Genomic DNA, 12,753 nt, shown 5'->3' with positions numbered 1-12,753 from the left:
GGGACAGGGGGCGGGGCTCCTGCGTGGTTGGCCGCGCCTGGCGCCGCCGCGCTTGTGCTGGGCTGTGCGGCCGCTCGCTGGCCCCGCCCCCTCCCACTCTGCCCCCTTCGAGGGGTCACGCACCGCCTCCGTCCCTATTTCTTTCTCCCCCTCGGGCGCGCGCGGGTCCCGCTGCGGCTGCGGACGCCTCCGCCGGACCATGGCTGACGTGAGTGGCTGCGTGCGCGCGCCTTCCCCCCGCCCGCCGAGCGCGCCCGCCCGCGGGGTCTCCCCTGCCCAGCGGCCCCCGCGCGCCGGCACCTGCCGTTGGGGGGGTGACGGCGGCGGTTGAGCGGCGCGGAGCGCGCAGGGGTAGCCAGGCCCGTCGGCAGCGCTCGCACAGCTGAGGGGGGCTGGCTCGGGCCTCTGCCTCTCCCTTCCTTTCACGTCCTTCCCCGTTTCTTGTTCCCCCTCGGCAGCGACAGGACAAGGCCGCGCTGATAAGCGAGACCCGGCGGCGTTTCGAGGCGGAGTACTTGCCAGGTGAGTACACGGTGGTGGAGCTGGGGTGGGCTGAGAGCGGTGGGCTCGGCTCCTTGTGTGCGGCCTCTGGCGCTTGCCCGATATTGCTTTTCGCCTGTGGGCCGCTTCTTTCCCTTCTCTCCCTCCCAGCCAGGTTAGTGGGTGTCTCTGCCGCTTCTTCAGGTGGCCGAAACTACCAGGCAGGGATGACGCACGGAGCATGGTGTTGTCTCTGTTGGCTCTTGGTGCTCTCTTTTGGGTTGGTCTCTCTGGGTGGCAGGGAGTATCAGGGCAAAGGTTTTAGGTCCTTTTGAGTCCTGGTTGCTGGCTGGCTGGCTTTAGTGCTGGGGCCTGGACATTGAAGGGGGTGGGAAAAAAAAAGAAAAAAAAAGTTCCTGGCCCTAACCAGTTTGTCTAGGAAAGGAGTTGCTTTTCTGGAGTAACTTGCACTCTGAATTCATGCTGTGCTTAATTAAAATCATATTGTGTGTCCGACTCAACTCTTAAGTGCAGAAGCTTTTAAACCCATAAATGAAGGGCAGGAGGTGCTGGCATGCCTAGAGGAAAGGGAATGTCTGGGGAAACTTAGAGGGGTTTCCTTCCAATTCAAGGTTGATTTGCATTGCTTATAATAGGAAAATAGATAGTAGTGTCTTGTGCTAACAACTGTAGCACTAAGGAATGAGTTTTATTATGAATGTCTAAAGGCATTCTATTAAAAACATAGTCCCATCCAATTTTTAATGCAAATACAATGAGAACTCAGCAGTTTAGTGTAGGAATTGCATGTACCTCCTTTAACATAAGCCTCAATCCTGTGAACACGTGCTTTGTTTTGATGTTCCTGATCAGAATTATTGAGACTTAGTTACCACTTTTTCACAAGAGTTCCACACTTTTTATGGCTTCTTTGTGATTGGGTATAGTACTTCTCTTGCAAACTTCTGGAGGGTCTTGAGAATGGTGCAATTTTATCTCATATGTTTACCCTACTGATATTAATAAAGAAACCAACTTTGGCCCTGGTTAGAGAATGCATGTATTTCTGGGATGATGATAAAATTATTGGAATAATATCTTGGAGAAGAGAGAACTTACTTTATCATGTGACATCTCTGTGATTAAAGATGTCTTTGGCATTCTTAGAACTTTTAAGTTCTGGAGAGAAGGATCATCTTAAAGTTTTTTGGCTATTGATATTTTCAGTTAGTGCATATGTTTCCCCATGATAGATGGTTCATATTTCTTTGTAATCTGTTATCCTAGAACTACTTATAAAAATTACTTTGGAAAGCCTAAAACTACTTTGGGACAGTTGCAGCTGGAAAAAGGGGGAGTATTATCTTTTCAGCTGAGCTATCCCTTAGAATGCTGGAATTCCACAAATTTTTCTAGTTGTAACAAAGCCTCTGCTGGGTTGGTTATAGCCATTAAAAGAATGAAACACTGTTGCAATTGCAAGGTAAACTATAGTTCTACTTCTTGGAATATTCTGTACAGTTATTTTCTCAGCCCATTTTGGGGTCATGGTTTAGAACTTTTAGTCTTTTCAAGAAAATGAGATTAGGATTCCTTTGAGTTAACATTCTTAAATCTCTCCCTTGAATTTAGGAATGCCATAAGCAAATGACTGTTGTCAGTTGAGTAACTCAGTTGAAGTGTGAAAAAACACAGGGATTCAGTGTTATTGTGGTTCTTCTGCCTTTACTGTATGTGTTCTAAAATATACTAAAATGTTTCCTCATACTTGAAAGGGTTATGGAGGTTTCTTTATTTAATAATACAGATACCCCAAGCATATGACTTTCTATGTTTTAAGGGTACAAAGTGTTGCTTGATATCTAGTGATTTTAGTCTGCTTTGAAAAGTAGTGGCACTGTCAAGATACATTGTGAAAAGTAAACTGATGCTGTCTGTGAAAGTTTGGTGTGGTCTTAGAATTGTGGGCCTCTATGAAGTGAGTTTAACTATGAAGCGAGCCTAACTCCATTTACAGATGAACTGCAAGTACTAGGATTTATGTGAAATTTTCAATAACTTTTTTTTTCTTGTGCTGCAGCTGCCACTGTTTTCTTTTTCCTATGAGGAAAACAGTTTTTCTGATTAATCTAGAGACTTTATTTTTGTTTTGTGAAGTGATTCTACCATATTATGGAACTCATAGCTGTGGGGTTCCCTCTATACAGGAGGAATTGCTATTGGTCACATGCTGTTGTTTTCTTGCAATAATGTTTATTTTTGTTGTGAAATAAAAACTTAGAGGGCCTTTCAAAACCTTATTTTGTTTGAAATTACTGATTATCAGAATACAATGTTTTAGATTAAAGCTAAATATATGAAAAATACATTTTAATATGTAGCTGGTTTAGGAAAGCCTAATAGTAACTGCCACATCTGATGCATGCTGGAATATCTCAAGTAAAAGTTATAACCCAATAATACACTACAGTCTTGAGAACTTTCAAGGTAAGATGGAAAAAGTCATGTTCAATGTTTGAAAGCACTGGATGTCTGCTTTCTGCATTAAACAGCTGTTTCATTTATGTGACTAAATCAACCAACTATTTTCATAATTAGGTACAATTTGGAAAATATGTCAGAGAACCTTATTGGCTCATATCCCCCAAATCTGCATGAGAATTTTCTTGCTAAAGTTGTTGAACTCATGTGGCCACTGAGATGATCTAGAAGGAAAGCTTGACCAGTGTGAGATCTTGTCTGCAAAATGGTATTTTATGTTAACTGAGATCTTGGACTTTTTTTTTTTTCTTTCAGTGAATTTTCTAGCTGAATTTTGGAAGACAACTTCAGTGCTTGTGAAGAATTTATATTCCTAGTAATTAAAACCCTTGCATTTTGTTATTGTAAATACACCTTTTAAACATTCCTCTTAGTCCAGTAGATGAATGAATGATGTCTAGTGTAGGAGTTGGACAGCACATTATCTGTTCTGTGCAGTTTGGAGTCATTTCAATTTTGTTTGTTTAAGTTCTTTGTGAGAGTTGATGATGTAAAGGATTTGAGTGGTAACAGGAGCAATGAGAACAAAAGATTATTTTCCAGTACTGACTTGTGCTAGCATTTTTTTCTAGTAAATAATCTTGTCTTTTTCTTCAATGCATTTTCGCTGCTTAGAGAATTTCTAAAACTAGCTTATAGTCTGAGGTTATTACTTCCCATTTTAATGTTGCAGTGGAAATTATTTATAATCAAACCTTAGTTTCTCTCCTGTTCAAAAAGTCTGTTTTCTTCTCTGTTTTGTGTATTTATCTTTCTTGTCCATATTCCCTGTTGCTCSCCATTTGTATCCTCCTTTCCTTTTTGTTTTGGGCAAAGCTGAATTTTCAGACACAATTTCGCAGCAGAGATTTCCCACTCTGCTGTTTTGTATAAATAGTTTTAAAGATTAAATTTGGTCATGACTTGGTTTAAGCCAGTGACAAACTATATCTTGTTACTCAAATGGGCCACTTCAAATACAATTTTAGACACATGGGGCATTCTCAGAGAGAACAGTGGGATATGATTATGGTAGAAAACTCTAAAGGCAATGTTTTGCATGCCTGCTTTATCTGCTTGTGCTCTGAAAATGTATTTTCCCAGGTTCTTGGCTTTCAGACTGAAAAGTGCAGGAAGGAAAATAGGAAACATGTATGAAATAAACATACTTTCATAGAAAGCTGTGTGATATTGAATCTTGAGCTTTCTATTAAAATATTTTTGTTACCATTAACAGTGTACTCTTTTGCTAAAAGTTTAAACTTCACCTCTCAAGGAGATAGATATCCACCTCTGAAGGAGATAGATATTTGCATGTTACTTTTTTTTTTTTTTTTTGAAATAATTCAGTACTGGGCGTGAAGAGGAAGGGAAGGGAGTGGTGGTGGGTTTTTTTTTTTTCCTCCTCCCTGTGCCTGTACGGCTGGTGACCGTAAATTGTTTTCAGTTTCGCCGATTTCATTGTCTAACAATTGGAAGCATATATCTGAATGGCGTAGTACTTAGTTTAACATGTTAAAAATCAACAGCCTATTAAAATGGGTTTCCTCTTTTTAGCGAGCAGCAGGTCTAGTCTGGAGAAGAAAGCAAAGTTGTTATTTGAGCCCTGAGTAGATAATGATATTTAGAAAATTCTAAGAAATGTTTGAGATAAATGAACATTAGTCAATGGATAAATAATAGACTCTAATAATAGATTTCAAGGCCAGAGGAACAATTATGATAGTTAAGTGTGTCATCTTGCATTATACAGACATATGCTGTAATCCCTATGTCAGACCCAAGAGCTTTTGACTGAAGTATGTTTTAGAAGGGTAATAGTTAAATGTAAAGGTTTTGCGTAATGGAGCATTTGATGTGCTTTGAGTTGCTAATTACAATTTATTAATACAGTAAGGTATTTACATTTTTTTCCCCCCACTTAGAGGTATGTAGTTGCTATCCATACTTCTTAGCTTTGTACAGAATTTTTTATTCTGTAAAATCTCTTTTCTAGATAGCATTCTTTCCATAGGGAGGAGTTGCTTCTTACAATCTGTGAATTCTGAACTTCTCTTGGACGTTTTAATGTGGAACATAAGTATGCTGCCCATTTTCCAGTCTTGTAATATTTCTTCTATCTTCTTTTTGAATCTTCTCCAATTTCCATTATTCTTAAAGCATGAATGCCAGAAGAAAACACAGCATTGCAGTGTTGGTCTACTGGTAATGTAGATGACAGTGAACAAAAATGTTATTTATTAGAATGAAAGTTAAAGGTTGTACATCAAAGAATTTAATCCTTCCAGAAAAAGTATTACAGTGGAACTTGTGTTCATTTAGTTTTGTGTGATTCTGAAGTTATTTTTAGAGTTGCTATTTTGTAGGATGCCAGGTCCTGCCTCTTGGAAGTAGTCATAGCATTTCTGGAGAAAAATCATAGCATTTCACCTTAAGTTTCTCAAATAAGGAATACAGCTGTTAATAGAGAGGGCAGAGTGTTGCCGTAGAAATGATGGAACTCCTTAATTAGTCAAGAAAAAAGGAAGAGGAGTAAAAGGAAGAAGCTGATGTTCAGATGGAATTTTTTCTGTCTCTTCCCAATCCTCTCCCTTTATCCCAAATGTTCTTTAGGGTAGAAAATTTCGTTGTAGATTTTGTTGTAAAATTTATTTATCTATTTTGTAGCAAGAATTGGTTAAATCAGGTAAGGTTAAATCAGTAAGAAGCACTCTGATGCTCTCAGTCTTGCCAAGCTTACTTGGTTGAAATAATGGTATTATGCAGTGCATGTGGAAGCAGTATTTGACTAGCTGATTTTCTTTACATACCTGCAACAGCACATGCTCAAGCAGTTTATGTATATCACCTTGTTGGACTTAGTTACTGAAGAGGAGATAAAGTTTTGTAATAATTTTTCATATTCACCTTGCTTTTCATTGCAATGCAAAAGTTTGGATAAAATGTTTTCTCCTTTTTTCTCTTTTTTAAAGTATTCATTAAGTTAAATTTGTGTTTTTTAATATTATATATTTTAAGATTTTGAGAAAATTTGTTAGTGACCCATAAATGTGTATTCTGAGGTATGTTCCACACAATGATATGTGAATTTATTTAAATAATTGTTAGATACAAGAGGTACTAACCTGTCATTCTGTTGACTGTCCTGATTTCAAATATATATTGACAGCAGAGAGAGTCTCCAGAAAGTAGTATGAAATGTTATCCTCTTAGTTTTTAGCTGGTGGTGTGTTGGGGTTTTTCTTTGTTTGTTTTGTAATTACACAGTACTCAAATTCTTTATACAAATAGGGTATACGTGGAACTGATCTAGGAAAAATGTTTAGCAAATTGAATAACTACAGTCATTCTTAGCAGGAAGCTACTGTGTGTTAGAGAGTCTTAAGCCAGCTCAAAGTAAGGTAGGTAGCTCAGGTACTATAGGCATGTAGTGCTTAGGTTAAAGTAAATCTTTGGTCTTTCAAAGCCCTAGTTTGCCATAGCTGGTGTGCTGCTTTTATTTTAGCTAACTGTGGATGTGCTAGCTTAGTTATTTTACATCACAGTATTTTTGAAGATAAGTTAGATGGGAATGCGTTACACCATTATAAATGGGACTTCAACAATTGCAATTTTTTACACTCTGTGCAGTTTTTCAGATGCCAGTTGCTTTTCTTGAATGTTGCCAAGGTTCAGTTTTATTGCGTATGAGGTCTGGCTCTCGCAGTATTTCTTCGAAGTTTCAGTCTAACAAACCTTCAGAGAAAGATGCTGAAAGAAAAATACAGTCTTAATCCATGGCACCACTTTTAATTAAAAAAAAAAAAAATGCTGTGTTCGTGGTCTAGAACATTTTACTAAGACAGGCTGTGGAATTTTCACCCTTTAAGGTTTGAAAATTTGACTGAACAAAGTTTTTTAGCAGCCTGTTTGAACTTAGAAGTTAGCCTTGCTCTGAGCAGGTGATAGGACTAGGTGACCTGCAGAGATCCTCTCCAATATTAAGTTTTTTTGTGATTCTAACTTGAAACTAGATATTGTTGGCCTTTCTGTGCCTTCTGCTAATCCCAGGCAAAACTGCCCAAATCATAAATCATTGGGGGAATAAATAATCAATTTTCAGATAAGCAGTTGAGACTTCACAAAATTTAATACCCTAGATCTTTGCACTTTATTCCATCTGTGGCTCACCCAGAGCCACAAAGAAGTTAAATGGCATCCCAGTCTTTCTTACTCTGAATATTCATACATCTGGGCTTGGTCAGAACATAGGGAAAAAGCTGTCTGATGTGAGTGTGGAAATGATCAGAGGAGGACCTGAAAGAGAACAAGCTTTCAGTGAATTGGAGCCTGGTGGACAGGAAGGAACAAAYAGGGGACTAAGATTAAGGAAAGTAGAAGTTGAGACTGTGCTTGGCTAAGGAACAAGATAAGATAGTGGAATAGGATCAAGGGGAATGTAAGTCTGAAACCTAATGAAGAAGCAGAAACTGAGTAGATAGTGTATATGAGAGGAGGTTGAATGTGAAGAGATGCATAGGGGGTGCAGCTATTACTTTTCTTAGTAGATGGGTGCATTTAAAATTAATATATCGTTCTTGTGTTTATATTGATAATTTGTATTGGGAAATTGAGAATAAAAATTAAGAAACAAGTAGAATATATCATGTTTTCAAACCTAGATTAGGCCAGTAAAACTAAAAATATCATCAGAAATTAATGGTGTATTTTTCTTAGTGTCTTCATCACAGTTAATAGGTCTGGTTGAAATAGGCATACCTAAATCATCCAGTAGCTGTTTTAAATACTTATTTTAATTATGATGTCCATAAAGGTAGTTATTTTCAATTTATTGCTTCTGAAAGAGGAGCAGTCCTTCCAGTAAGTGAAAAATAACATCTATTTCATTAAGAAACAATCTTAAATTTCATGCTAGTTATGAGGGGGAAATCACATATCAGTATAAATTAATAGTCAGAAGAACTTAAGTTTTTTAGTAGTCAGCAGAGATATTTATCAGTATCTGTTGCTTTCAGAAGCCTGTTTCTGGGGTCTTAGTTTATTTGCATCCCAATAGTTCCTAAAATGGCTGTGCAACTTTTTAAGAGAAAGAGAAGCATTGATCTAAAAACTGAGCCTTTTCATTTGAACATATCTGCAATAAAAACATGTCCGTTTAGGTATTTGTATTTTAAAACTTTCCTATTAAAAATGGGATAGGTTTAAAAAAAAAAAAAGTAAGGAGCAGCTGCAACTCCTATCTCATCTTAAGTACTTCTTAAAGCTTGTTAACCTGTTCTTCTGCTGAAGCAAGAAGAATAAGAGGCTTTGGGGTTTTGCACTCTTCTAGAGTTGTGTATTTGGTGTACAGTAAAGTAACAATTTATAACAGGTGTGAAATGGGTAATCTTTTTCAAAAGGACACTTAATTTTGTTCAATGTGCTGGTGCATAAAGCACAGTCAAATAGTCATTTTTTTCCTCTGTTCTCTAGCATTTCATGGTCTATCATGCAAATGCCTACAATTTAGAGAATTCAAGCTTGAATTGCTAATGCTTATTTATATATGCACTCACCGAAACACAGATTCTTAGACTATATACCCACTTATATGTTAATTATAGAAACCTGTCTGTCTCTAGGAAAATTACACCTGTCATACACAACTTGATTGGTAATGTTTTTTCTTTGAATAAGAATCACTGAAAATATTTTTCTAGTGAGAATAATTTCATAGTTTTTCTAAATGTCATCACAGTAGATAAGATGATAGAAGTTTTTAATCAGTTTCTCATCACATGCTTTGCCTAAGTTTGGGACTGCAAAAGAAATCTTATGTATTTAGTGGATGGCTATGTTGACGCTTGACAAATCTTTTCGTGTTTTCATAAAAGTGCTGTATTCTTACAATAATAAATTGGTTTTCTAGATAAATCAGATAAATATGATTCTAGAGATGTGGAAAGACTTCAGCAAGATGATAAATGGGTTGAAAATTATCTGATTTGGAGGCACGATGTTGTGGATGATACATTGAAGATGATTGATGAAAGCTTTCAGTGGAGGAAAGAATACACAGTTAATGGTAAGCTATGTTATAATTATTGTGATGAGGCATGTTGCTTTCCTGTTGAACTACAGCTAGCCCATATATACAGTTTCATTAAGCACCTTGTTCTCAGAGGTCGTGTAAGTTCTGCAGCATGCTAAGCAAAAACTTTTCTATTCAGTTAGAAAATAAAATATTAGAACTATTGCTTTTTATATTGCCCAGTACTGTCTCTCTGTTTTGTTGTGCTTCCATATCTCTATTTGCTATCTTTTATTGTAAGGTTGTTTGAGAGGAGGGAAGGAAGGGAGGAATCTTTTGTTCTGTCTCTGTACATTTGCCAGAACGAAATCCTTTTAAAAATTTGGGACTCTGTTGTGATAAAAACGTTTGTCATAGCTGCAATTACTCTAGTGGCCTAAGACCCTGAACAGAATAGATCTGTTTTTTATGTGCTGTGAAAGTGTTTTGAAGATGAGCTTTATCTCCAAGACCTTAGAATCTGATTTCAGAAAGGATAAAACGAGGGACTGTAGAAATTTGAGGAAAAATAACAAAACATTTGCAGTGTTTTCTCTTCCCTCAAATTTTTATTCTTTTCCTAAGTAGATTTTACTCTACAGCATGAGAGGAAGAAGATAGTAAAGTTTTTCAAAGGAACTCAGTCTTTGTGTTAATTGATAAAATGCCCTGGAAGTTATTTTTTAGAAATGGGGTTTTGTATTTTGTTGTGAGACTTCTGCATTTGTACTGAGTTTTGTTAAGCTAAAATGTGATTATTAACTTGCTGAAATAATCATTTTTCCCCCCCTAGACTTGACAGAATCTGTCCTTCCAAAATGGTTATTTGAAAATGGTTCCATCTTTCTACATGGATATGATAAAGAGGGCTATAAATTATGTAAGTTACATATAATGATAGATGACTGAAAATATTATGTTTTGTTTCCAGCATTTTAGCAACATCCATCTTGAAAAATAAATGTTTTAAAAATAAGCAATTATTGGTAACTGTCTTTACAAAAATGATGAGCAGTTGATAACTTGCAGTATGTCTTTGGATCACAGAAGTGGAATGAGCAAAGCTTATCAGCACTTCTCAAAAATCATAAACCATTATCTTAATTGTCAATGCAATTTTTATCTTTTCTGTTAAAATGCCTTGTTCTGCATCTTCTATGGTGAATATATAGCTAGAATAAGCCTTGCTTATGTTACAGTGCATTGTCATTGCTTTTCCAGCAGCCCATCATATTCTCATATACTTGTGGTTCATAGGTCGTAAGGTTTGATTTCTGTTTATATCATTGTGATGTTCAGTAAAGGTGTGGACAGCTGAGGAATTCTAGGAGAAAACTCTTGAGTGTCAAATTAATTTTTAGTAATTAAAGAATAAGATTTGTAGAGAAACAGTAAATATTCCCTGAAGTACTTTGAAGTTTATTAGTGTATAATAGATGGGCAATATTGTTTTCTATATATGGATAGCAACATTTCTCACAATTAAAAGTGAATAATTTTAAATCCTATGAAACAAGAGTTTTTAAAACAAATCACTCATGCCACTCTCCAAGCAATGATCTTGAAAGTTTAGAAAATAAATTATTAAATCTGAAATTCTGCTTTTCTTTGGTTTGCCAAGACTAGTTCATACCTCTAGAAATAGATTAACAATCCACTGTTTTACAGAAGTGACTGCCTTTTAAACACTGTAATATACTAGTATTGCAATAAAATCATGACTAGAAAAATGCAGTTCTTGTTCTGTGGCTGTACTTCATCAAAGTGTCCCTTTTTTGTCATTGTAAGATTCAATACTGTATGGAAAGTTACTAATACCTTGATGAGTTTCTTTTTCAGCCCGTATTCAAACAAGGTAGGTAATCAAGGATGAGGGGTGATGAAACCTTTATATAGCATTGAGAAAGCTGAGCATGATTTTACTGAATGCTCATTTTGGTGAGGTTATGGAGAGAAAAACTGAAGTAGGAAAACATGACTTTTGCATCTGTGGTTGGACTAAAAAATTGTCCTTATTTCATGGCAAGAATGCATAACTTGGGTGAATAATGAGTTTTGATTTTACTGTCACTAACAGTGTATTACATCTTAGCTGCCAGTAATTATATCAGCTATTATGTCATAACTAATGTTTTAATTTCCTATCCCCTGAATGTTTATTCCTGTGATGTTTGGGTCAGAATGTCTGTGTCTTGGTATGCAGATTCAGAGTGTATGGTAGTTATGAGTTACTGGTTAGTCAGCATTTGAGAAGCATGTTTCTTGAGCCAGACACCACACATTCCACACTTATCCCAGTATGTAAAATAGACATTTTAACCTATAAAGAAACTCTTCAAGAATTATTGCTTATTTACAGGAGTGTCCTGTGTTTGGACAGGATATCTTTCTGAAATTCTGAACTTAACAGCATACAGTTAATATGCTACCTTTCAAAAAAACATGTTTGTTGCTTTACGCGAGCCAGAATTTTCTTACTTGCAATTGTTAGTATGTACTTGTGATAAGGAAATAAAAGACACTGAGAGACTTTACTTATTTTAAGTAAAACTTTTCCAGGTTTTAGGGAGGAAGGTATTAGAGTACATCTACAATTGTTTTCAGGGCTTGCTTATTTATTTTTTGTTGTTGTTGTACCAAAAAATCACACATGTTGGCCCTTCTCCAAATACCTATTTTTATCACTTCACTGTGCAATTAGTCATTTGGTTTTAGGCTTTTTTATAAAGTCAATTACTTTGAAATTTACTTTTTATAGAAAGACTTGTCTCTACATGACTCACTTCTTATTCCAAAGGTTATGAGTTGGGCTTCCGAAAGAAGGATATGCATTGAGCTTTCATTATATAATGTTTTGTTATGTAATTAAATATATAATGTTTCATTATATAATGTTGTATTCTGGATTTCTTTGTTTTGTTCTAGAAAGGTCTATTTTTTATATAATTCACAATAATATATGTGTAAATAATTTTTCAAAACACTTTAACCACAATATGGAAAATCTAAGCAGAAAAGGCAACACAGAAGCAATAGGCAGCACAATCACAATACTGGGAATATATACAGAACCTCATATCATATCTCTGAGGACTGCATGAATTTAATTTCAAATTATGAAATAAGTAATATTCTAGATAAAATATAATAGAAATGTTTAAATAAAATACATGAAAAGTATTTTTCCACTCTGCTGTTTCTTCCCTATTCTAATGCTTATTATTTTCCTTTTTGTCTTTTTAATTTTTAAAAATTCTGGAATAAAAATGCAAGCAAGAAAAGGAAAAAAATAACATGCAGCTGTTTTGTAGTGGCTGCAAAACCAGTAGAAATGTAGAATACAAAAGCAGAGACTTTGAATTTCATAATGCATCCTCTACTGTTGTCAGTATAGTATTTTCTGTTAATTTGAATTTGTTGTTCCAATTTTTGTGTATTTTTTTTTCTTTCTTTTCCTGCTCCCAAGTTTGGTTCAGAGTGAAACTTCATATAAGAGATCCTAAACAGCAACTTGAGAAAAAGAAACTGGTAGCTTTTTGGTTAGAACATTACGCCAAGAGAGATCACGGGAAGCCCTTAACAGTTGTGTTCGACATGGCTGAAACTGGAATCAGTCACATAGTAAGTATTTTTATTTTTCTTTCTGATTATTTTCTGAATTATTTAATCCAAGTCCCCTTCTCCCCAGGTCCTGTGCAGTCCAT

General features: G+C 36.1%; 1 protein-coding gene across 1 annotated transcript in view; it reads left to right on the top strand.

Moving 5' to 3' along the window:
- The first annotated feature begins 43 nt into the window (after positions 1-43).
- Positions 44-12,753, top strand: part of MOSPD2 (motile sperm domain containing 2) — a 38,435-nt gene continuing 25,725 nt past the window's right edge. The window contains exons 1-5 of the mRNA XM_026087947.1: positions 44-208; positions 459-522; positions 8,909-9,064; positions 9,843-9,929; positions 12,516-12,670. Coding sequence (XP_025943732.1) covers positions 200-208; positions 459-522; positions 8,909-9,064; positions 9,843-9,929; positions 12,516-12,670 — 471 coding nt within the window. The 5' untranslated portion in view covers positions 44-199. The remainder of the gene's footprint in view (positions 209-458; positions 523-8,908; positions 9,065-9,842; positions 9,930-12,515; positions 12,671-12,753) is intronic.

Source organism: Apteryx rowi, unplaced genomic scaffold (genome assembly GCF_003343035.1).
Source record: "Apteryx rowi isolate R43461 unplaced genomic scaffold, aptRow1 scaffold_747, whole genome shotgun sequence".
NCBI lineage: Eukaryota > Metazoa > Chordata > Aves > Apterygiformes > Apterygidae > Apteryx > Apteryx rowi.
The sequence above is the reverse complement of the archived record's forward strand: the minus strand, read 5'-3'. Positions and strand labels throughout refer to the sequence as shown.